The sequence below is a fragment of the Dasypus novemcinctus genome, chromosome 22, assembly GCF_030445035.2.
Source record: "Dasypus novemcinctus isolate mDasNov1 chromosome 22, mDasNov1.1.hap2, whole genome shotgun sequence".
In the NCBI taxonomy this organism is placed as follows: domain Eukaryota; kingdom Metazoa; phylum Chordata; class Mammalia; order Cingulata; family Dasypodidae; genus Dasypus; species Dasypus novemcinctus.
This window is the reverse complement of record NC_080694.1, coordinates 46,128,386-46,155,061: the sequence shown is the minus strand read 5'-3', so window position 1 is coordinate 46,155,061 and position 26,676 is coordinate 46,128,386. Positions and strand designations below refer to the sequence as shown.

At 37.5% G+C, this 26,676-nt stretch overlaps 1 protein-coding gene across 1 annotated transcript in view; it reads left to right on the top strand.

Annotated features, from left to right (window-relative positions):
- RANBP9 (RAN binding protein 9) overlaps positions 1–26,676 on the top strand; it is a 115,281-nt gene that overhangs the window by 70,696 nt on the left and 17,909 nt on the right. Inside the window, exons 3-8 of the mRNA XM_058285237.2 lie at positions 7,396–7,448; positions 13,309–13,476; positions 17,427–17,449; positions 22,170–22,354; positions 25,407–25,519; positions 26,517–26,625. Coding sequence (XP_058141220.1) covers positions 7,396–7,448; positions 13,309–13,476; positions 17,427–17,449; positions 22,170–22,354; positions 25,407–25,519; positions 26,517–26,625 — 651 coding nt within the window. The remainder of the gene's footprint in view (positions 1–7,395; positions 7,449–13,308; positions 13,477–17,426; positions 17,450–22,169; positions 22,355–25,406; positions 25,520–26,516; positions 26,626–26,676) is intronic.

Sequence of the window (26,676 nt, the reverse complement as noted above, 5' to 3'; positions counted from 1 at the left end):
GCAGACACAGAAGAACACACAGCACATGGACACAGAGAGCAGACAATGGGAGGGGGAAGGGGGGAAGGGGAGAGAAATAAAAAAAAATAAATCTTTTTTAAAAAAAGTAAATTAGTGATTGTTAAAATACTGAATTCACATGAAGATAACTAACAAAAATGTAATAATATTTAAAATTTTGAGACATCTGAATTGAGGACAATAAAAAAGTAATTTTTAATCTCTTTGGAAGAAGTTGATCATTTTACATTTTAAATTGAAATGAAATGAATTCCATTAAATATATATACAGACAGAACATTTACTGATGTCATTCTCAGCAGTAAATACTAAAAACATAGATGTGGTCTGACTGTGCATTTTAACCAGATGAGGAACTGGCTTTGTGACAAGGGTGTCCTTTGAGTACCTGGGGCACTTAGCCAGCATGAAGGCCCTGAGACCACAGTTCCGATTTGGAATAGGGAATTGTATAAGAAGACTGGATCCTATTTTTTTCCCTTACAACATGGAAGTCTTCAAGTTGCCCCAAATGAAACCATTGCTCATAGATTCCTGCATATAGTACATAGGCTCAAGAATGGAGCCTTCCGGGGTTTTTGAGTTAGACTTCCTAACCAGGCCCCAAGGTACAAGAGCCGCCATGCAGGCTCTTTCATATCTTAACTACGACTAGGAAAAAAAAAAGTTAAGAGGTGAATCCCTTCTCCTCAAAAGTCAGTAGAGAATTACTTGATGAGAATTCTACTGCTAGGGTGCCCGTGGGTAGGAAACTCCTGTCACGATGACCCAATATTCATTTGACCACTATTTCATTCTCAAGAGGCAGAAGATGTAACTAATAATGATTCTTTTCACCTATTGCTAATGTTCACTAACACATTTGACAACTCTCAAATTCATAAATTACTGGTCCTTAAATCCATAATTTTTTTTTTAAGTAGGTACAGGGGTTGAACCTTGGATCTCGTACATGAAAAGCAAATGCTCAACAACTGAGCAACATTCACTTGTCACAATTTTTTATATGGACCTAACCATAGAATAGCATATTCTTTCAAGAATTAATAGCACTAATCTTTTTCTTGTCCTTTCTTTATGATTTCACATGGTAAGATATGGCATTGAGGATTTCTTTACTGTTGTCTCAACTTAGTCTTGTACTTCAAGGATACCTGAATTTGTGAGAGTTCCTTTTAAATAAAAATGGTCTTTTCTAGACTAACAAGATTTTGCCTCAATATTTTTCATATTAAAATATAATGTAAAAGGAAGCAGATTTCGCTCAACAGATAGAGCATCCACCTACCACATGGGAGGTCCGGGGTTCAAACCCAGGGCCTCCTGACCTGTGTGATGAGCTGGCCCCCGTGCAGTGCTGATGCACACAAGGAGTGCCATTCCACACAGGGATGTCATATCTCTTGTGTTCCTTGAGTTCTGTGGTTTTCTTGGTTATATTTTTCATATTCTTGTAGACTAGTATTTGGGCATGTTCTTATTGTTATTATACTTATAGAAAACCAAAATGTAGTTGCTCTAGGGCATAATATTTTCCGTGTTTGAAACCTATATGTGTGGACTCTCACATGTTAATAAGTTGAAGATTTGGTTTTATTATTTCCTGGGTTTAAAATACCCTATTCTGGGAAGCAGATGTGGCTCAACTGATGGAGCTTCCGCCTACCATTTTGGGAGGGTCTGGGTCCGATCCCTGGGGCCTTCTGGTAAAAAGAAGAAGAGCAAGTGTGCCCGTGCGGCAAGCCAGTGCCCATGCGAGTGCCTGCGTGGTGAGCCAGTGCCCCATGCAAGTGAGTCGCGCAGCAAGATGGTGATGCATCAGAAGAGAAACAAGGGGAGAGTCAAGGTGAAGCGCAGCAGAGACCAGGAACTGAGGTCGCACACTTGACAGGAAACCTCTCTCCCCATCAGAGGTCTCCAAGATCGAATCCCAGGTGAATCCTAGAGAAAAAATGAGAAGAGAAAGACAACACAGATAGCAAAAACAGCAGGGTGGGAGGAGGGGAAGGGGGGAATATAAAAATAATGAAATCCTTATTCTTAACAGATGGCAAAAGACTTAAATGTTTTTTGAAAATGTGTTGGTGCTTATAAATCTAAGTTTGATCGTTTTGTTTACCAGAGTCTTTTTTGTAACTTCCATGTAATTTGATACTTATACTTACTTTTTGAACTTTATGAAAATGTTCAAAGTTTTAGTGTTCAGGTTGACTGAAAAAGCTATAGTTTTGATAGCATTTTATTTATGAAACCAGATGTACCCATCCTTAAACTTGTAAGAAATATAGTGAAATCTCAGAATTTTTAGGGTACTCTTAGACATTTCACAGTGATTAAACTGGTCCTAACATTAATATATAGCCTTCTTTCCCTTTACCTGTACATATTTTGGAATCTGAATTCTGGGCCTTCTGTTTTGTAGCGCTGTACTTTGAATAGAGTTATTTAATGCCATTATTTTATCTGAATAGTGGGGTTAATAATACCCCATATTCAAAGAATTAAGTAAGATGATATGAAATGTTTAGTTAGCTCTTCTCTTGGTAAATAATAAGTGTTCAACAAATGCTAACTTTTTTAAGTGATTTTTTTAGATTACCTGTTAAGATTAGGACTTCTTTTTTTTTTTCCCCAAAGATTTATTTATTTCTACCCCCTTCCCCCCCCCCCCCCCCCGCCCCAGTTGTCTGTTCTCTGTGTCTATTTTGCTGCGTCTTCTTTGTCCACTTCTGTTGTTGTCAGCAGTACAGGAATGATGATGTTGCATCATCTTGTTGTGTCAGCTCTCCATGTGTGCAGCGCCACTCTTGGGCAGGCTGCACTTTCTTTTGTGCTGGGCGGCTCTCCTTACGGGGCGCACTCCTTGTGCGTGGGGCTCCCCTACGCGGGGGACACCCCTGCGTGGCACGGCACTCCTTGCGCACATCAGCACTGCGCATGGGCCAGCTCCACACGGGTCAAGGAGGCCCGGGGCTTGAACCGCGGACCTCCCATGTGGTAGACGGACACCCTAACCACTGGGCCAAGTCCGCCGCCAAAGTGATGATTTTTTAACTTCCTTTTGACTCTGTTTTTCTCTCTAATCTTTGTATTTGAAAAGTGTTTAAGAATCTGATACGTTACAACATGGGTTAAACTTTGAAGACATCATGTTGAGTGTTGTAAGCCACGCACAAAAGACAGATAATATATGATGTAGCTTATATGAAGTACCTAAAACATGCAAATTCATAGAGACAGAGTAGTTACCAGGACCTGGGGGAGGGGAGGATTGGAGGGAAGTGGACGTTATTGCTTAATGGGTCCAGAGTTTCTGCTTGATGTGATGAAAAATTGGGGCAATGATAGTATAATACCATAAGTGTAATTAACACTACTGAATCGCACACTTGAAAGTGAATAAAATGGGAAAATATGAATTGCATATATGTTAAAACAACAAAATGTTAAAAAAAAAAAAAAAAAAAACCTGTTCAGGGAAGTGTGGTCTACATAAAGAAGCAGGAGAGTGGTGAGAGGGAGGGCAGTTTTAGCGATAGCCGCTGTGCCATGGTAAATGGGCAAGAACTTAAGTTTTTGTTTATTTCCCCAAAAAGTCCAAGTAATTTAACTTTAACATTCTTCTACAAATTGGTTTTATAATAGTAGGGTGATTTGAGAAAAAGTAAAACTCTCTATTCAGATTTAATATTGTGAATGGACAACTCGTTTTCAAAATAGTATAATGTTAGTACTGCACTTTTGATTCAGTTACTAAGCAGAGCTTGTATAATATGCAAAGCCTGCTTGGATTTGAATGTTTACAATTGGCTCTCAGATTCTGTCAGTTCTTTGCTTATCTTTCAACCTCCTGTATTTTCACCAGCAGAATTTTGTAGTCATTGGCCTATAAGAAGATAGGAAAGTAGGGTGGTTTAATCTTTTCTCTCAAAGTTGAAAACAACTTGAGACCAAAAGCGCTTATTAATCCAATTTAGACTAAAGGGGACACATTTCAGCAAGTGTCTTGGTTAGTGTACAGTTGAATTCTGGCAAGGAGTTTCTTTTTTTGGGGGGAGGGGGAAGGGTGGGAAACCTGTTTACCTGTCCTGGAGTACTGGGGATGTTGAATATTGGGAAGCTTTACTTCCTTGAAAGTTCATAAAATCTTGGACAGCCTCAGCCACATATATGTATAGTATTGCTACTTATGACTGTTTACCTTCTCCACATGTTCTGCTGCCCTTTGGGAAGAAAAAAAATTAAGATGAATTGTTCATAGTTCAGTCTTATTACTTTTAATTTTCTTCCTTGAAATAGTTACCATGGCTTCCAGTTGTAATTTTAAGAATATGGAACTTCTTTTGTTAAAGGAGTATTTTTCTAATACAATGGAATTATTTTGCCTTCATTAGGACAGATAAAATGTCACATCGTTCAGCAAGTAGCACCAACGGCTTGCAAATTAAGGTGAAGGAGTTTGAATTAGAGGATACATTGTCCATTGAGCTCCTCATTCTGTGGTTGGTGCAAATGCAGTTAAAAGTCACCTGGTTAAGCCAGGGGACAGAGGACTCCCAACCCTTTAAGGAAACATTGGAATTGTGAGCTCGGCTACAACAGTTTCCTAGTCCTTTTTAGGACTGTGGTTACATTGAGCCCCCCACCTGCAATGTAAAACTTACTGATAAATTCATCAGTATTTATGGCTTTTCACTTGCTGCACTCACTTCCTGCTCCCCTGTTACAGGGTGGCAGTTCAGCAGAGATCTGCTGTGGTCCTTGTTCATGGCAGACTAAAACCTGAGTGGGGAAAGATCTTCACAGTCTAGTCCAACTGTGAAGTAGAAGAGACCCTGATGTTCCTTACCCTCACCTTTCCCCTCTTTCATATGTAAGATGGCAGAGGGAAAAGAGGGGAAATCCATCCACAAATTCAGCAAATGCTAAATTTAGTTTTTAAAAATTACTTTCATTTTTTGTATATTCTACCGTTGTTCACATTAGTCCTCTGATTATTGGGATCCCTGAAACCTTCTGCAAGATTAAAACTATTTTCATCATAATGTTAAGGTATCGTTTGCTTTTTCACTGTGTCCACACTTGCACTGATGCTGCAGAAGTGTTGGTGGGTGAAACTTCTGGCAGTCTAGTATGAATCACTGCAGTGGTAACAAACTGTCTTTTTATTCTTTACTGTAACACACATGTAGTTTAAAAAGAAAAAAGGGAAAAAACTCCAAAACACCAGTTTTACTAAGAATGTCCTAATGATATGGTAAAATAATTAATTGTATTGAATCTCAACCCTTGGTTGTCCAGATCATTTTAACAATATTTGTAAATAAATGGGAATTACACATGAAGCTGTTGCGTACTGGAATCTAGTGATTGTTTTGAGGGAGATCTCCTGTATGATTGTTTAAATCGTGACCTGAAGCATCTGTTTCTCCTCCTCCTCCTCCCTCTCATGGAACATCATTTTTACATGAAAGAATGACTAGCAGGAATGTGGTTATACAGATCTAGATATCTGACAGACATTTTCTCAGAGATGCACAAAGTGAGCTTGTTTCTTCAAGGAAAACAATGGGCAGTATTCATATCTAATGATAAAATACAAACTTTTAAGTGAAAATTCGAATTTTAACAAACTTAAGCTCTACCATAGCTTGCCAACACTTAAGAGATTTCTCTGATGAGATCACTGATATTAATAAATGTGAAATTTTTACATTATCTAATGAAATTATCAGCATTTGAAAGATCTGCATAACTCAATGAGCCAATATGTTCCAGTTGACCAGTACATGCTATTTTAAAACCATGGCTGGGTGAAAAAAAACATTCAAAGTATGTTGTAAACCAATGGATTATTATGGAGCACAGTATGAAGTCTGTTGAGGGAAGCGGATTTGGCTCAATGGATAGAGCATCCGCCTACCACATGGGAGGTCCAAGGGATCATGGGAGGGCCTCCTGATCCACATGGTGAAGCTGGCCCACACACAGTGCTGATGTGCACAAGGAGTGCCGTGCCATACGGGTGTGTCCCCTGCGTAGGGGAACCACACGCGCAAGGAGTACGCCCCGTAAGGAGAGCCGTCCTGTGCAAAAAAAGTGCAGCCTGCCCAGGAATAGGGCCACACACACGGAAAGCTGACGCAGCAAGATGACGCAACAAAAAGAGGAACAGGTTCCCAGTGCCACTGACAAGAATATAAGCAGACCCAGAAGAACACACAGCGAATAGACACAGAGAGCAGATGGGGGGGGCGGGGAATAAATAAAAATCTTAAAAACAAAGAAAAGTCTATTATATATTCCAGAAACTATATAATCTGGAATATAGTTTCAGATTCCAGATTACAGCTGGTCTTTAAAAATGACCACCTCTTGCGTTTTGGTGTGGTATCAAAGAAGAATACCCATAATTATTTTGAAAGGCTATCAATAGTCCTTCCTTTTCCAACTAAAAATCTGTGTAAGGCTGGACTTTCTTTATACACTTAATCCAAAACAGCATATCACAACAGACTGAATGAAGAGGCAGATAAGAAAATCAACTTGATTTCTGTTAAACCACACATGAAAGAGGTTTGCAAAAAATGTAAATAGTGCTACTTCTCAACACTAAATATTTGGCATTTTGATAATTATTTTTAAAAATTTGTCAAGTATTGGGTTTGTTATTGTGAATTAATTAAAGCAGGAATTTTAAAGAATTTAGAGTCCTGTGTTAAAGTAGATTTTGTGAATCTTTCAAAAATACTTTTAGAAAACCAGTATAATCTCTGGTGTACACATTTCTTAGTGTAGTTTTATTAAGTACTTAAGATGTTTTTGTATGAATTTGACATTTATCACTTTCTTTGGTAGTCCATATTTTCACTCTCCGTTGGGCTACACAATTTGCTTCCTATTTCACATTTCTCATTTCTACTCCCACTCCGTTGTCTGCTCTCTGTGTCCATTCGCTGTGTGTTCTTTTGGGTCCATTTGTATTCTCATCAGGTGGCACTGGGGATCTGTGTCTCTTTGTTGCGTCATCTTGCTGCGTCAGCTCTCCGTGTGTGGCACCACTCCTGGGCGGGCTGTGGTTTCAGGTGGGGCGGCTCTCCTTATACTGGGGGCACCCTTAAGCGGGGGCGTGCCTGTGTGGGTCCACTCCTTGTGCGAGGCAGTGCTGCGCATGGGCCAGCTCACTACGTGAGCCAGGAGGCCCTGGGTGTCGAACCCTTGTACCTCCTGTATGGTATGTGGACACTGTATCTGTTGAGCCACATCAGCTTCCCGCCGTATGAGTGTTGACTTGGGCTTAATACTGATGTTTCAGAGTGTTTGATAACTTACAAATATATGAACATAATAATCTGCCTTTTTCTTTTTTTACAGTTACATGGGAATTGGTCTTTCTGCTCAAGGTGTGAACATGAATAGACTACCAGGTATGCTGTCATTGAATTATATAGTGTTATAGTATAACCTTATGGCTTGCTCTTTCTAATTAATAATTTCAAATAATAATTTAAAATAGTTAAATACATTGATTTTCTATATTTTTGATTGTCTATGCACTCTAAGTTGAAGCTGAGTGGTTTTTACAAATATTAATAAATTTAAATTTCTGTTCATCAAAACGTATAGCATATATACTATGTATCTTTTGTTTTTTGGTATTTTTAACTCCAGTATATTGCCATATCAACTACTTTAAATATTATAATGCGGTAGATTCTGTTTGCTGTGCAACACATTCTTGGCTTTCTTAATCCATCCTGAGAGGATCTGAACATTTAAACATGAGCTACTCTAAATGTCTGGAATAAGTTGGACCAAACATCATCAGAGAGCCTTAACACAAAGCCAATGAACAGTAAAGCCCTAGGCACGGGAGAACTGACCTTCAGAGTTAACCCATCAAGATAATCAGATATCCAGACAGCAGCAAAAAATTACAAGCCATACTAAGAAACAGAAAGATACAGCTCAGTCAAGGCAACAAATATAAATCAGTTTATAAAGATGAAATTAGGGAAGTGGATTTGGCTCAATGAATAGAACATCTGCCTACCACATGGGAGGTCCAACGTTCAAACCCAGGGCCTCCTGACCTGTGTGGTGAAGCTGGCCCATGTGCAGTGCTACTGCGCGCAAGGAGTGCTGTGCCACATAGGGGCGCCTCCACGTAGGGGTGCCCCACGTGCAAGGAGTGCGCCCTGCAAGGAGAGCTGCCCTGTGTGAAAAAAGCGCAGCCCACCGGGAGTGGTGCCCCATGCACGGAGAGCTGACGCAGCAAGATGATGCAACAAAAAGTGGCGCAGTTTCCCAATGCTGCCTGACAATGCAAGCAGCCGCAGAAGAACACACAGTGAATGAACACAGAGCAGACAACCCGGGGGAGGGGGGGGAGTGATAGAAAGAAAGAAATCTTTTTCAAAAAAGGATGAAATTAGGTTAGTGGTTTTGTAGGGTTGGGAAGCATAGAGGGTTTGAGAGGTGACAGCTAAGGAGTGTAGAGTTTTTCATTTTGGAATAATGAATTTGTTCTAAAATTTCTTGTGGTGATGCTTTGAATAGTTTATATGGTATGTGACTGTATCTCAATAATAACTGCTTTAAAATAAATAAAAATAAATAAATAAGCAAGCAAGCATAACCAGAAATAGTAGTTATGTACATCAGGGGAAGCATAGAGAGATTGAGAGGTGATGATTTCTTGTTGTTGTTGTTTGTCTCTTTTTTGTTTATTATTATTATTGAAGTAATGAAAATGCTCTAATGATTGAAATGATAAATGTACAACTGTGTGATTATGCCACACATCGTTGATTATATATTCTTTGGATGGATTATATGCTTTATTAAATGTATCAATAAAATTTATTTGTTAAAAAAAGGAAAGGAAACAGACTAGGAAAAATAAAATAGCCTTAGTGCCAAGTTCGGTTTCTCACTGATAGGATGATTTAGCCTCACAGTTATTAGGCCTTGAGGTCCTTGTCTAAGATAACTGTGGGTGAAACTAGCCAACACTTATTAAAAGAAAATCTGTTTATCTTAAAGCAAAACAAAACAAACTTCAGAAGAGACTCAGAATTTGAAACAGCTAAACAAAGAAGTTCAAACAAATCCCCTAAATCAGTTCAGGGAGATGAAGAAAAATATGAATAAAGAGTTAATGGATATTGAAGACACAATGTGGAAACATAAGAATTTGAAAGTATAAAAAGAAACATACCAGAAATTATGGGGCTAAAAGGCATAAGAATAGAGATTAAAAATTCACTAGAGGCTTTCAAAAGCAGATTAGAAAAGGCAGAAGAAAGAATCTGGGAACTACAATCATACAGTCAGAAGAACAGAAAGATAAAAGGATGGACAGAAATTGAGCAGTGTCTCAGATTTGAATGACAGCATGAAGTGCAAACATATGCATCATGAAGAAGAGAAGGGAAAGGGGCAGAAAGAATAATTGAGGGAATAATGGCCAAAACTTTCCCAACTCTTAGGAAAGACATAAATAAACACGTCTAAAACGCAGTGTACTCCAAACAGAATAAATCCTAATAGACCTATTCTTAGAGACATATTAATAAGAATGTCAGATGCCAAAGATAATAAGAGAATTCTGAAAGCAGGAAGAGAGAAATGATTCATCACATACAGAGGATCCTCAGACTGAAGTGCTGATTTCTCATCAGGAATCATGGAGGCAAGAAAGCAATGGTATGATATATTTAAGGTACTGAAAGAGAAAACTGCCAGCCCAGAATTCTTTATCCATCAAAACTGTCCTTCAGATGAGGAAGAGTTTAAAATATTCATAGGTAAACAGAACCTGAGAGAGTTTGTCAATAAAAGATATATCCTGTAAGAAGTATAAAGGGAGTTGTGCAGCTTGAAAGAAAAAGACGGGAGAGAGTGCCTTGGAGTGATGTAAAAGAAGTGAAGATCTTCAGTAAGGGTAACTGAAAGGGTGTATGCAAAGCCAGTAGTAGTGTATCCTCAGTATACAGCTCTACACTTCAATTCTTTAAGAGTCAGAATGTAATTGAACAAGAAAAAGGCGTATTTCCTGATAATGGATGGGCAAAATACAAAGAGGTGAAGTGGGACAAAAGCAACATAAAGAAGGGAAACAAAGGGATATGGAAGCAGAGAACATGTATGCCATTGAAGCTAAGTTGGTATCTTTTCAAATTAGTAAGTTTTAGATGTGGGTTGTGTAATAGAAGCCATAGGGTAACCACAAAGTATTAAAAAATAGGCAGAAACCGAAATGAGAAAGGGATCAATTAGACATACCACAAAAGGTCAACTGTATAACAAAGGATGTTGCAGTAAAGGAAAAGAGAGTTTTAAAAAGTATATGTGTATCATAAAAAACCAAAGGACAAAATGGCTGAACAGAAGGGAACACTACTACCTAACTCATTCTTTGAGGCCAACATCACCCTCATACCAAAGTCAGATAAACATATACTAGAAAAGAAAATTACAGACCTTATGGGATGTAAAATCCTCAGAACAAAACAAAAAAACCTGTAAATTGAATACTGCAAAAGATTTATATATCACAGTCATTTGGGATTTATCCCAAGTATGCAAGAGTGATTCAACATAAAATCAATTAATGTAACATACCACATTAATAGAATGAAGGGGTGGAAATCACATGCTCATCTCAATTTATGCACGAAAACCAAAAATCAGCACCCTTCTTTTTTCATTAAAATTGATTGAAGTATATTATTTATTCATGGACATATGTAAACAGTAAGTGTATAGTAAAAGTTGTGAGCTTACCAAAAAAACATGCATATCATCTTATAGGGTTCTCATACATTACCCCACCTCTAACACCTTCCACTGCTGTAAAATAACTGCCACATGCCATAAAAGAGCACCATCAAGACATTGACTAGCCATAGCCCGTTTCCCACACCTGGTGCGTTTTCCCCCGGCCCACCCGATCACCATCACCCTGCATCAGTATTACATACCTGCCCTGCCACGCACAGTGCATCCTCCACCACAGGATTCACTGTGCCATATAGTCCCGTGCTTTGTACAGTCCACTCACTGTGTACACTTTGTGGCTTTCATTTTCATCCCAGAGTTGTGCTGTCATCACCTCAGTCAATTTTACAATGTTTTCATTACTCCAGAAGGGCATATCCCATGCTCCCTTATACCCTCTTGTTGTTGCCCTTAGAATTGATGTATTTTCTTGGACATTGCTTAAAAATATTAGTTAACTATTTCCATAAGCCAGCACCCTTTCTTGATAAAAACACTGAGAAAACTAGGAATAGAAGAAAACTTATACAACGTACAATAAAGGGCATATCTGAAAAAAACCCCAAAGCTAACATTATACTCCATGGTGAAAGACTGAAAGCTTTCCCCCTAAGATTAGGAACAAGCTAGTGATGACCTCTGTCACCGCTGTTATTAAACACTGTGCTGCAAGTTCTTGCCAGAGCAGTTAGACCAGAAAAAGAAATAAAAGGCATCCAAATTGGAAAGAAGCAAAACGTTCACTATTTGCAGATGACATGACCCTATATGTAGGAAGTCTCGAAAAATCTATAACAGAGCTTTTATAGAGCTAATACATGAATTTAGCAAAATGGCAGGATACAAGAGCAACACACAAAAATAGTAGTGTTTCTGTACACAGTTAATGAGCAGCCTGAGGAGGGAATAGAGAAAAAACTTCCATATACAGTAGCAACCAAAAGAATCACATATCTAGGAATAATATTTAACCAAGGATGTAAAGGACTTGTACACAAAAAACTAAAACACATGGCTTAAAAGAAGTCAATGTCAGTACTACCCAAACTGGTTTACACAGTCAGCACTATGCTGGTCAAAATCCCAGCAACCTGCTTTGCAGAAATGGAAAATCCTATTACCAAATTTATTTGGAAGAGTAAGGGACTCTGAAAACCATTATCATCTTGGGGGAAAAAGCCGGTGTTGGAGGGCTCACACTTCCTGACTTTTAAGCAAGCGTATTCCAAAGCCACGGTGGTCAAAACAGCATGTTACTGGCGCAAAGATAGAAATATCAAACAGTGGAATCAAATTAAGAATTCACAAATAGACAATCACACCTCTGGTCAATTGATCTTTGACAAGGCTGCCAAGTCCACTCAATTGGGAAAGAATAGTCTCTTCAACAGAGGGTGCTGGGAGAACTGGATATCCATATGCAAAGAATGAAGGGGGTCTCCTATTGCACACCATATACGAAAATTAACTCAAAATGGACCAGAGACCTAAATATAAGAACTAGGACTATAAAACTCTAAGAAGAAAATATAAGGAAGCTTCTTCAGGATCTTGTGTTAAGCAATGGTTTCTTAGACTTTATATCCAAAGCATAAATAGCAAAAGGAAAAATGGGTAAATGGGACCTCATCAAAATTACAAACTTTTGTGCATCAAAGGAGTTTATCACAAAAGTGAAAAGACAACCTACTCAATGGGAAAAATATTTGGAAACCACATATTTGGTAAGTGCTTAATATTCAGACCATATAAAGAAATTCTACAATTCAACAAGAAAAGGACAACCCAATTTAAGGGGCAGAAGACCCGAATAGACACTTCCACAAAGAGGATTTACAGATGGCTGAAAAGCATGTGAAAAGATGTACAATGTCACTGGCTATTAGGAAAATGCAAGTCAAAAATGTCAAGACCATGAGATGTCGTTTCACACCTTTTAGAATGCTACTCTGGAACAAACAGAAAATCACAAGTGCTGGAGAGGATGTGGAGAAATAGGAACACTGGTTCATTGCTTGTGGGAATGTAAAATGGTACAGCTGCTATGGAAGACAATTTGGCAATTCCCCCCATAGAGCTAAGTCTAGAATTAGCATATCACCCAGCAGTCCCACTACTAGATATATACCCCCAAAGAATTGAAAGCAGGGACTCAGACATTCATATTGTACACCGAAGTTTATAGCTGCTTTATTCATACTTGTCAAAACACTATTTTAAGAAATAGTGTGTAATATGAATTTTGAGAATTTAAATGTATGTTTGGGAATTTAATCTCTTTACTAAAAATGGCGAGGGGCAATGGGTGTAATTCAGTGGTCAAGCACAAGCTTTGCATTTACGAGGTTCCAGGTTCAATCCCTAGTACCTCCTAAAAAAATTTTTTTTAAATCTCTGTGTTCTCAGCTGTCCTATTCTGGGTTATCTGGTCAGAATCTTAGGGAACAAATCTAGTACAGAGGAAGCTTACTTTTGAATGTAAATATACTGGAACTTTCTTTTTAGGTTGGGATAAACATTCATATGGTTACCATGGGGATGACGGACATTCCTTTTGTTCTTCTGGAACGGGACAACCTTATGGACCAACTTTTACCACTGGTGATGTCATTGGCTGTTGTGTTAACCTTATCAACAATACCTGCTTCTACACCAAGAATGGACATAGTTTAGGTACTGAGATAATGTATTGCATGCAGAATAACCAGATATTGTGATTATTGTACTTAACAGCATTATAGTCCAATTTATTATATGATTCTCCTTTAAAGGTAGATGACTCTAGAAATGGTTGCTTTGTTCTTCCCAGGGAGAAGTTGGGGTAATAGTGAGAATTTGTATTCCCTGAAGGTCTTTTTGTGTCACATGTATAAGAATAACTGATGAAATAATCCCCAAATTCAGATATCTAGTCTAGTAATAGAAATGCCAACAATTTCCCTCTTTGCTTTGAATAAAACATTATGATCCAGTTCTCAAGGTAACAGATAATAAGGAAAAAGGGCTACCAATTCTAGGATAGTGTGGGGAGCAATAACAGAGAGGGGAAAAGCTTGATGCTACCAACCAAATAAAGGGCTTTCTCACACTAAGAGGGTGGACCTGCTGAAAAATGATTGATAAAGAACGAGGACTACAAGTTAGTGCTCTCAGAGAGAGTAGAATTAAAACAAGTGAATGGTAGTGAAATTTATAAGAATAAAAGGCAGGTAGATAATAAATAGATCACCAATCTCTTGAATAAACTGTTCAGTTGCAAAAACAACAGGAAATTAGGGTTTTTATTAATAGTTGAATATGCACCAGTGGCACTTCACATTTAAAACTGTGTGGTTATTATGTATTTTTTGTATTTTAGAAAGTATAAAGGACAGCAAGGCTGACTTTTTAAAAAGGTTTTACATTGTCTCTTACTGTTTGAAAAGTCCTTGATTTGTAAGAAATTATTTCTAAAAGGATAAAATGAAAAGAGGCAAAAACTAAGTAACCCTGGAAGGCAGAATAAATTCGTTTGTTTATAAATAATATTTAAAAATTAGACTGCAAATAGTATGTTTAGGCATATGATAGATGTTCTTTCTGTAGTAAATAACCAAATTTCTGGTGCGTTGGTAATAGTTCTTTTTCAGTATCTTAACATACTCCTTATGTAAAGTTTGTCTTTTTTATATTTACATTCAGCTTACAACTTTTACTTTTGATTATTAATTGTGATTCTTAAGTATTTCTCCTATCTGACTGAAAGATGGTCTAAAATCTCCAAAAGATTCTTATATTCTCATGGTAGAAGAATTTTGATTAAGGACCCTTGAAAATTATATGCATATTTGTGATTGATTGTTGGGGCCAGCAGGTTTCCTGAAAGGATGTAGCCCCTTTAGTTATTTGTTGTTCGTACTCTGGGTCTGACTTGTCAGAGCAGTTAACTGGTATAGTCTTAGTTGGTTTGGCTGATGAAGATGTTTAAGATCTTCAGTTAAGCCAGGAGAAATGCTTGTAGGTGTGACCTTGGGTTCAAAAATGCAAGAGAAGACATTTAAAAAGTTTTTTTTTTAACCCCAGTAAGTCTTTTTAACTTTTCCAACTTTACAGAGAAAATATTTTTATTTTTGGAGATGGGGAAATCATAAATAATGTGATTAAATTTTTTTCTTATTAGATTTCCACAGATATTTACATTGAATTTTTCACTTAAATAAGAAGCCTATTTTTGAAATGTAAAATGCTACCTCAAGGTACCTAATGATAGAATCACTTTCTAATTTTAAATAAATTTGAAACATTTGGCATTATTCATTCTTAAGTTTTATATTTATTGAACATTTAGAGAGGTAGTTTAACAGTGGTTCAGAAGGTGGGTTCCTTAGTCAGACCTGCCTGGGTTTGAATCCTGGCATAGGCCTGTGACCTCGGGCGGGTTACTTAACGTTCCTGTGCCTTGGTATTTATGAGATAGAACACGTAATACCTGCCTTCCCAGGTTTCAGAGCAAACCGCAGTGATGCAGGCAGAGCCCTTTAGATGGTTGTCTGGCACAGGTGAGCACTCACGGGATGTTGTTACCACAGTTTGCCAGGCACTCAGAATAGAACCTGGGAATGCAGTGTGGTAAAACACTCCTGAGCAAAAACTACTCCTTTAGAACAAACTATAGCCCTTAGGGCAGCTCCACCCTGCTGCCTGCTTTTAAAATAAAGTTTTTAAAACATAGCCACACCCATCCATTTTTGTATTATCTGGCCTTCAGACCTTAAAATATTTACTATCTGGCTCTTCACAAAAAAAGCATGCTGCCCTCTGGTCTATATTCCCATGTCTAGAAGATTCGGTTACTATTACTTCATGCTTTTCTGAGTGGATAATTTCCACCCAAAAGCTGATACATTTTTAGTTTCTGCCTTATGCAAAGTTTTCCAAATATACATTTAATAACCATATAAAGAGAAAGAAGGTTTTTATTTGAGAAAATAATTAAGGGAGAAACATATCAGTATATAGGTTAACTTAATTTTAAAATATTTTGACCTTGTTTTATTGAATATCATTCACTTGAAAGCACTTTTCTGAAAGCAGGAATAGAAATATATAGAAAATTGTTTTCCATGTAAAATTTAATTGTTTAACTTGTTAAAGTAGCATCTTTGGTTTAAATGTATATAGATTATGGTAACTATATTTGGCAGTGTTCAAAGATGGTCATCTGTGGCATTAATTTGGATTTGTCAGAGTTTTGGGTCAAGTGAGAGTTTCAATAATTACTAATAAAAATAATTTTTTTAAAGAATATAAATTCAGTCTTAGTTATAGTGTTACTATCCACTGCCGGAAATAGAAATCTTTGAGAAAAATAATTGATTAGGCGGCTTTGTTAAGAAAATGGTAAAATCTGCATAGTGTTATTTTAATAAATGTTTCCATTATTGTTTTCTGTATCATTTTTAGTTTTCTGAAAATTTTGGAATAAATTTTCATATTTGTTTGGCTCACCATCACTTTGCTCTCTGTTATTAATGAATGAAGCTAAAAGTAAAACGTTCTGATTTTACAAGGGGGAAAAAGCCCTCCATCTTGGCTTTTGTCAAGCCAGCATGAATTTACTAGTTTTTAAAAGTCCTAAAATCAGGGCTTTTTACTAAGTACGAGGCACTATTTTTTCCTGTTTAGCTAAAAAATATAAACAGTCGGGGGTACATTCAGCTTGCCTTTTTAACTTACCTGTTGTAATCAGCAGAGCCAGCTGGGTCTGCGTTCTGTGGGGATAGCGGAATCTGAGAGGTGTAGACCCTCCAGTGGGAAGGGGCCCTCGAGGTAGCTGAGGTAAATGCCCCTGTGCAGAGGCTCCGAGGAGCGGCTCCGGGCTGCGGCGGCAGGGGTCTGTTCCCTGTGTTTAGGCTGGGAGCACTGGGGGGGCAGATGCGCCATCCCCTTCTCTCCTTTAAAAGGTGTGATGTGCTTAATTCCTGGTGTGATTTCCAGCTAAGTAATATATTTGGAAGGTTATTGAGTGGAGACTTCGGGATGCTGTCAAGCTTCTTCCCGTGAGGTTGCCGTTGCTCAAGCGTGTCTGGAACATTGTGGTGTTGAAACTGCTGTCGGAAGCCATTGTCAGCTGTGCAAGGCAGAGGAGTCAGCGCTTACTCAAGAATACATTTTTAAAAAAACACTTTTTTAAAGAAATAAAGTAGTATTATTTTCTCCTTGTTCACCTTTTATAAAAGAAAATCCTTCTCCCCCTCCAGATGTTCAAAACAAAATCTAAATGAACAGGCTTCAGTGAGGAAGCTGGGAATAAGCAGCTTGGGGGTTAAAAAATCAGATGTGACTATTTTGCAACCACTTTTCTTACGTGGTTCCTAATGTAGTATTGAAGATAAATCTAAAAACTATTTCAGAAATACTGAAGGCAGCATACCAGAAATAAAAATTTGCCTATCATCTTGAGGGGGGACAGTTTCACTTAGACATGTGTTAGTGTTGGTGAGAAAAAAATTAATAATTAGTCTTGTTTTCTGTTTAGGTTTAATTTTTTTTTCCCTTTCCTAATCTTTATCTTCCTTTTAAGAAATTCAGCTTGTCACCATAGCATTTGAAAAACAGATTCTAATGCTACTTTTTTCTTTTAGGTATTGCCTTCACCGACCTACCGGTAAGACATAATTTATTTTAAAAAGTTTTTCATTTTTTATTAAAGAAGGTATGAAGAAATTAGAACTTAGCCAGTTTAGAAAGTTTAGAATGCAGTTTTATTGATCCTAATAAGTTAATATGTCATGTATAGAGTAGAGATCATGTTTCTAGAACCCCTGGTTGTGGACCTTCAGAAATCTCACTGGATCCATTGGCACAAGGGAATTTTGTTATAGCTAAAACAATCAGAGTGATTACTTAAAATACACTTTTTAATGTTACTATGCATTCATTGAAAACGTGTTTACTTAGCATCATTGCCTTTTCAGCAAGGTACTGCAATTCTCGTCGTGTATTAATTTATTTGTCCAGTGTATACTGAGTGTCTGCTATGTGGCAGGTTCTGTGCTTGGGATACATCATTGACCAAAACAGATAAAGATGTCTGTCATCTTAGAGTTTATCGTATTGAAGCTGGGGGAGTGAGACAATAAGGAACACATTAAAAATAAGTACATTATAGCATATTTTAGAAAGGTTTTATTAAGTACTTTGGAAAGAGAGAAAAAATAAGCATGGGAGATCCAAATGCAGGCATGGGTTGTACAGGTAGCTTGCTGTTGCAGAGTGGGGGGTTGGCCACGAGCCTTCGTAAGGGAATGTTCCAGGCACAGGCACCTGTTAGAGCAGAGGCGCCAGGGAGGCTGGAGGGGAGTAGGGGATGTGGCATCTAGACCTTGTGGGGCATTGCAAGGACTTGAGAGTATTCTGCGTGAAGTACGAAGACGCTGCTGAGTTTTAGTTGTCATGATATGACTTCAGTTTTCAAAAGATCACTCTGCAGCTGGGTTGAAAATAGCCTGGGAGCAAGGGAGGAGCAAGGAGACCCCCAGGGAGCCTGTCTGAGAAATTCAGGTGGGAGATGTGGGAAGAGGTCTGGTTGTAGGTGCCTTGTTTATCAAACCCAAGACACTGTCAGTTGGGATATGCATCATATACAACACTAGGGGGTTCTGAGGCACAGGGTTTTCTTATCACGTAGAATTTTTGTTTTGTTCTTACTGAATGATCTCTTAGGGTATTTAGACGTAGATTGTTTTTTAAAATCATTATTTGTTGCACACTGAAAGGGATGAACTAAGCAATATAAATTAAGGTATTTCCCAAACTAATTCATATTCTAGTCCAACCTTATAAATCCCTTTTTAAAGTTGATGTCTGTGGTTTTCTACATGATACTGTCTTCTGTGCCATTAAGAATGCTGGTGAGGCAGCATTTCTGGACAGTTCTCCGTTATGTCTCAGGGACCATCCAAGCTGCTCAGGGTGTTATGCGTGTTTTAATGCTACCACCTTCTTAATATTATCAGAAAGTATTAACCAAAGATTTTGTGACAACAACCAAGGTTCTGATGTCCCTTTGTCAGTTGATCCTTAAGCAGCTCGTTAACTAAAATGTCTTCGCTATTTTACGAGGGGAAACCATCAAGACCCAGGTTTTTCAGTGAGCTCCTTCTTAAACAGAGTCACCCTTGTGCCGGCAGTGACAGGCGTCTCTTGTCAGCTGCCTGACCCCTAGTGATAGTAAGATGCCTTCAGGCTATTCCACACCATCTCCGTTTCAGAGATGTTAAAAAGTTCCGTTTTTTCTGGCCCTGTGGCTGTGTATTAGGCAGAGCAGGTGGCATGTCTCCTGTTGCTGCTGCAGGTTTCTTGCGTTGGGAACGGAGAGGAGGAACCAGGCCCCTTCCTCGGCCTCTAGAGCTCGCTTGTGATGCACTTTTGATAAGCGTTCTTTGGGCTGGTGTAAGGTCATGCCGGCCTTTCTGTTCCATGCAAGTGATGGAAGCAGCGTGGAGTGGGGAGCGCGTGGTAGTGCTTGGAGAGCCCCGTGGGCCCGCAGGCTGCTCTCTGCCTGAGGAGGTCCTGGGCCTTTTGCCTGGTGGGTCCTTGCGAGCTGAGGTGGATGAGGACAGGGGAGCAGCGGGGCAGGGCAAGGGCAGTGGTGGGGAAGGGTGTGGCCTGGAAGAGCTGCGCCCGCGGCCCTGGACAGCCAGGCCTGTGACGCAGCCTTGTCCAGCCCGGAAGAGTCTTGGGCTCTGCAAAGTGCGGCCTCCTGGTCCCCCGCAGGGCCGGGCAGGGTCTCAGGCAGCCGAGCTCCCCTCCCTCGGGCCGCCTTGGCGGTAGCCGGTGGCCGTGGTCCCTGCGCACTTGTGCCCGATGCTGACATGCGCCCTGGAAGCCTCCGTGCTCGGCAGCAGCGCAGAAACAGTGTCAGATGTAGGGTCCCAAGCGCGTGAAAGGAGGCTCTGAACAGGGCGCCGGGGCTGAACCTGCCAGCTGGGAAGGGACAGGACCAGCCCAGCAGCCCCGTGACCTGCGAGATGCGCGGGCCCAAAAAGTCCATCTTCTGAGAGAGAGGACGGGAGAACAGAAACTAATCTATAGATTATTGATACTCCTGAAGAAAATCCTGGGGAAAAGGGGAGAAATCAAAGTTATATGAGGAAATAACTTTGATTTTTTTCGAAAGCCCAACTCAAACAAGAAAATTTGCTAATGGATTGGATGTGGAAATGTGAGAAAGAGGATCTGCCTTCAAGATTTTTGACCTAAAGAATTGACAGAATGGAGATGTCAGTTACTGATACGAAGGTTAGAGGGAGAGCAAGTTTTGAGGGGGAAGATGAGTTCAATTTTGGATATGTTAAATGGAGTTTTCAAGAAGGTAGTTGGATGGGCAAGCCTTCTAGTTATTTTCTGCCCCACTTTTGATTCACCCTTATGTTTTTCCCCTGGTCTATAATTAACCAGTGTTGCTAATTCAACTTTGCAACAGTGGGTAAGGTGGTTGGCATGGCGGCTATTAATGTTTCTTTTTAATAGACTGGTTCTGAGAGGTTTTCCTTTTTATGGCTGAGGTCTGGGGCATCCACAGGCTATGTAGTTTCTACTTAAAAAGGGAGGGAAAAGTCAGTCTCTTCCTTAAAGGAACTGCCAAGCTAGTATTCATGTGTTCTCCACCTGTGATCTCACTAGCCCGTTGCAGCGCTGAATCCTGGAAGAAAGTGTGTATTTGCAGAGAAACCAGTTTACCTAGACTGTACTGCAGCTATCTTGGAACAGTCTTAGGGTGTTTATATAGCTCTGAAAACCTTAGATCTTTTTGAAAATAGTCTTTCTTCCCCAGTTTACCTCACTAGTTCAAGAAATGTCTTTATCTATAGACTAATAATTCAGTTTGGGATTAGGTATATTCCTTTTGTTTAGTAGCTATTCTCATTTGAAATGATGCTACTTTCCAACTCTATGCTGACTTGAAATCTACTGTTTTATAGATTAATTATTTGCCTTCATTTTCATTAGAAGAAATCTTTCGGATATAATAAAACAAAACTATGAGAATATGAATTTCATTATGTAAATTTAGGTTTTGATTAGCTTGTAGATTGAAAATAATTTTAGTGTATCTTTGTCTTTCATAGGTTAATAGAAATGACCTCTTTTTTTCTATTCTTTTCATAAAGATTTACATTTTCTTTGTCTAGTTATGCATAGGCAAGAATGATTTTTTTTTAATTTAGATTTTCCTGGAAATCTAACCAGTCACAAAAAGCCATATATTGTATGATTTTATTTATGTGAAATGTCCCAAACAGGCTAATCATAGGGGCAGAAAGTAGATTACTGGTTGTTGGGGGCTTGGGGGAGGGGGAGAAAGTGGAGTGACTGCTAATGGATTTGGGGTTTCTGTTTGGGGTGATGAAAATGCTCTAAAGTTACTGATTACAGTTGCACAATTGTATCTTTAAAAAGGCCATTATATTTTTAAATATCTATAATCCCACAAGTTAAGAACTATGTCCTTAATTCCCTTCCTGCAAATTCTCCAGTTTTCAAGTTGAATAAATGGTATAAATATTATACTTAATTACTTTTCAATGAGCCAAAACTTACTTAATACTATTTCAAGCTTTTTTCTTTTTCTGAATCCAGAAGTAATATATTTAGTAATAAATATTCAAATAATGTTTATAAATACAGAAATGTACACAGAGGAATTGTTCGTAATCCAGCCTCTTTAGCTATGACAGCTGTTTTAACTTGAGTGTATTTCCTTCCAGACTTATTTCTAAATATGTCAGCCATTATTTATATGTCTGAATGTATTATTACAGTTTTATCCATTCTGAGATGCACAGATTTTCATATTTGCATCTTAGAATCTATTTAATTGACATTGCTTTTTCTTTGCCATAAAATAATGGTATAGCTAACCTATACTGAAATCTTAAATTTGATGAATGTGTATAATATCACCTATTGATAGACATTCTTTTATATTTTAATATGCACTTTCTATAAATATATATAAAAGCAGTGATAAACCTGAATTATGTGTTTATACTTGAATCTCTGTAACTACATTGTGACATATTCTTAAAACAGGAATTGTGTCTTCACATATTAGAAGTATAATGCCACAATGTGTAGTACAGCATGATCCCTGAATAAATAAAACAGAGTTGTTTTATATATTTTCTCTATAGCTAGATTCCAGGAAGTGATATTTTTCACTAACATATAATGTATTTTAAATCATTTTTTAAACATATTTTGATTGGGACTTTAAAATACTCATTAACTAAAATTCGTACTCTTAAAGATAGCATTTGAAAGAAAGAATGTCTTATTAACATAGAAGGGATAGACGTTGAATGAAATATATTGTCTTACAGCCAAATTTGTATCCTACTGTGGGGCTTCAGACACCAGGAGAAGTAGTCGATGCCAACTTTGGGCAGCATCCATTTGTGTTTGATATCGAAGACTACATGCGAGAGTGGAGAACCAAAATACAGGCACAGATAGACCGGTTTCCTATTGGAGATCGAGAAGGAGAGTGGCAGACCATGATACAAAAGTAAGAATGAAGAAGTTAGATTGACATTATTCAAAAAGAGTATCTCTTTGTTAAACATTTTGTTCTTTCGGTATTTGTGGAAGCTTTTGATGATACCTAATAATTAAAAAAAAAAAATTTTGTCTTTTTTTTAAAAAGATAAATATCTAATAATATTAATGTATGTTTAAGTCTCTGAACAAAGAGTAATTTACTCCCAACTATTTAAGCAAAATTAAAACTAATGTTGGATTTGGAGGCATGCCTACAGAATTGTATTTGTCTGACATTAATTTGATAGAGGAAATAGAATGACACTAGGGCACTAAGATTACATTAAGCCCTTTGCTATCCTGTTAGTAATAAGATTTAGTGATTTCCATAGGTTACTTGATTCAATTATTGTTAATGTCCATGCAAAAGGTAAATTCAGAGAGATAATCTGGAGTGTATAATTTAGGATCTGTGGTTTTAGATAGGAACTTCGCTCTGTAGTTCATTAGTAGATCAAATATTTATGAGACAAATTGTTGATTGTAAGAGTAAGCATCAAAATAACGGTATACCTTATGTATTGGAATTCAGACTTGATATATACATTTTGCATTTCAGGATTTGACTGAATTTTTAGTTACTGGGTTCCCTTTTTTGCAGAATATTTATATATTTAGCATATAGATTCAAAAAGATTATAATTGCTTCCATTCTAAATAAGAATGTGACCCAAAGCCTCTAGCTTAAAAAATTTAAAAATCTCTTACTAATTAATTTTAATGCCACTTACTTGTATATGTTATTATTAGACATTTAAGAGCAGGTAAAGGGAATGAAGACTAAGGAGCAAGGAATATGGAATTAAGATTCCGAAATGCAGGATAAATCATTAGGATTCAGTAATAACTGGTGAAGGATGGCCTGCAGCAGAGCAGAAAATGAGGTCAAATAAAGGTACTATAAAATGAAAAACTTTTATCTCAACTCCCTTCTTTACCAAAATTTTCATCCTGTTTTACTAGGAAGCTTTTTTTTTTCTTCTTTTCTTTTTTCTCTTTTTTTTTAATTCTTAATTTATTAAGGTAGAATTTCATTATGGAAGTGAACAGGAAAATAGAATTCCTATGACAATCAACCTTATAGACTGTACTTTTGCTGAAAGGCTAGAGGTGATACCTGGATGTCATCAGTACTAAAAGGTAGCTCTTAAAGCTTGATACAGGATAGGGGTGAAAATTAAATAAATACCATTAAGTTCAAAAAGTCATCATCATTATTGTAATCTAGCCCAAGAAAAGAGCAGAAATTTTCAGATGCCACACACAATTCATCTTAAATGTCTGTGTGATTGCTTTTACCATTCTTAAATTTAAAAATCTAAGAAAACTCGGTGTACTTTTTTGGAGGGGATGGTGATTGAAAGACATGATTCTGAAAACAGCCTCTTCCCTAGACTTACCATTTTGTGTTACAGAGCCTTGACACTAGTATGGTGGCCCAGCACTGTTGAAAGAATAACGAACCCTTATTCAAAATCCCCTAGTTGCCGTGAGTTAGAGCTAGGACAGGTTGCTCTCCTTTAGTCCTCCAAAAGTGGTTGCCACCGAGCATCACTTCAGGATACTAGGCATTAGCAGCGGAGGAAACACCATTTGTCTTAATCCTATAGGCATAGTTCATTGGGGCCCCGGCCCCGTTGTCCACAAAATCGAGGCCCACCATGCCTCCTGAGAGGCCCCTTCAGTTTCATTTGAATGACTGGATGAAATACGGTGGGAAGTCCGTCTTAGTGGGTTTCTCCTTTACTCCCCTGCCCTTTGCTGGTGACCCCACTGCCCCTGCCGTCTTCTAAGATGCCTTAGGCCTTAGTAGTGGCGGGCAGAGGCAAGTGTAAGAGCTGAATATCTGGCGTAGGTGTTGTTGGCTCAATAGTTTTCAAACTATATTTTGTTAGTAGATGCAAATCTATGTTTTGGCCACTTGGTGGCATTTTAAGAAATAAACTTGGGCTCTAGAAGTGCACGAGTGCAGTTTGCATGTAAGTCATATTTGAGTAATTAACCTCCTTGTGCAAAACCGTGCTTAATTGGTTTAGATTAGAAGGCTGACTCCAGTCCATTGGTGTTATTACCCCACAGGCTTTGCTCGGAAGGGTCTCTGGGCTCTCGTTAGTCTTTCTTCTGTTCACACTTTATCTCATCTCGTTTAATTAGTGAGTAAAGAAAGTGGTTGAAGTCTGGAACACAAAGAATTAATCTATTCTTTTTAAATGGTTTTATTCTACAAAATGCAAATTCTTTACTGGGATAAATTGTATGATAATGATGAAAACTTATGGCTGGTAAAATTGAAAATAAGGATAGGAAATAAATAAGAAAAACCTTAAGGGGTGTCAAGAGTCAAAGAAAGAGCCATTGATGACCTGGATTCTTTAATAGTATTTATTTTAGGGAGAGTAGTAACAACATAGCTTTTGCAGTATCTTTTTGGAAATAATACACAATTAGAACAAACTGATTAAGTTAAGGTTCTTAAAACCTATTGGAGATTGAGAAAGAGATATGCTACCAAGTGTAGATACTGTTTTGATAAAATTATTTTTGGCTAAACTGAGGCCCATTTAATAATATTCTTTTTTTATAGCCACAGATAGATTCTCCTTTTTTCAAGTAAATTTTGACTTTTACAGCCACAGATAATAGATTGTCATTTTTTTCAAGTAAATCTCATTTTTTCAAGTAAAGCAAAATTATTGTAGTGTCTTTACATTATACTCTTAATTTTTCTGGAAAATTTTAAATTTATTCTTAAGGAATACGGTGTTCGAAACTGTATTTAGTACTTTTAGCTTACTATCTAAAGACCAAACTTATTGATAAAAACAAGTTTGTTAAAATACTTCATTTCAAAAATCAGTTGGTATTAAATAAATAAAAGGCCATTTGAAGTTTATGTCTAAGTAAACTTTTCTTTTTAGAGTTTCAAGGAAATAGGTGGGTTTTGTAACACCAGAGCAGAATTGTAGTATGAAACATGTATTCGCTTGACTAAAAGATGTGTTTCTTCTTTTTATTTTAAGAATGGTTTCATCTTATTTAGTCCACCATGGGTACTGTGCCACAGCAGAGGCCTTTGCCAGATCTACAGACCAGACTGTACTAGAAGAATTAGCTTCCATTAAGAATAGACAAAGTAAGGATCCTGTGCTGCATGGCTAACACTCGTTTTCAGATTTTAGGTTTGGGCACTTCTTTTTTTGAAATTTCCTTTTTTTAAATTAAAAATGTTTCAAATCTATTAATTTAAAATTGATGCCTCTGAAATTGCTTTTCATTGACTCTTGAAGACCAGCTTTTTAAGAAAATCACATAGGACTGTGTTTAGAGTTCTAGAATTAGGTATGTATTTGGAGAAGCTTTTGTAAGAAATGGTTATCATTTTTCTTAAAATAGAGAATATTTTCTTGCGCTTTTAGGAAGTAAACATTTTACAGAAAGGTTTTTTTCATAGTAAAGTAGTCCTCGGTAGTCAGCAAAGATAATATATGAACAAAATTTGAATTCTTTACATTTAAATTGCTCTCTAAGTTTAAAATAGTACTGATCATAAATATTTATTGCTTAGGACCCAGTGCTCATGTGGCTAGAGCTATAGGGCCTGTTGTAACAAGGGCAGGTCAACATGATAACTACCCTGTAGTTAGCCATCCTAAAATTGGTGCTGTTAGTCCGTCAGGGTGGTTGGACCAAAACAAAACATGATGAGTAAAATCATGATGGCTGACAGCAATTTTTTGTAGCTCAAACTGCTATAATAGCACTTATTACATTGTGTCCTAGCTAATGATACATTTGTCTTTCTCGCTACATTGTAAGTTCTGACTAATAGAGATGATCATTCTGTATCCTCACCTAATTTAGCAAATGCTCAGTGGATGTTAATTTCAAATTTTACTCAAAAGCTAACATTCTTTTAATCCTGGATCAAGAGGTCATCATATTTGATAAAACATTTTTCATATTATTTCTTTAATCTTTCATAGTCCTTTAAATCTTAGTGTTTGAAACTTCAGTGTTGCTTAATAGGTATGTGTGTATATTATCTGTCTTTTAGCTTGTGGCTTTTTAAAAGCTGCTAGATTTGTTTTTACTTTTCAAAAGATAATCTCTTGCTTGCTTTTTCTGAATAGGAATTCAGAAATTGGTGTTAGCAGGAAGAATGGGAGAAGCCATTGAAACAACACAACAGCTATACCCAAGTTTACTTGAAAGAAATCCTAATCTCCTTTTCACATTAAAGTGAGTTTGTCTAGTAAAATGTTTTATTATATATTATATATATATTTATCA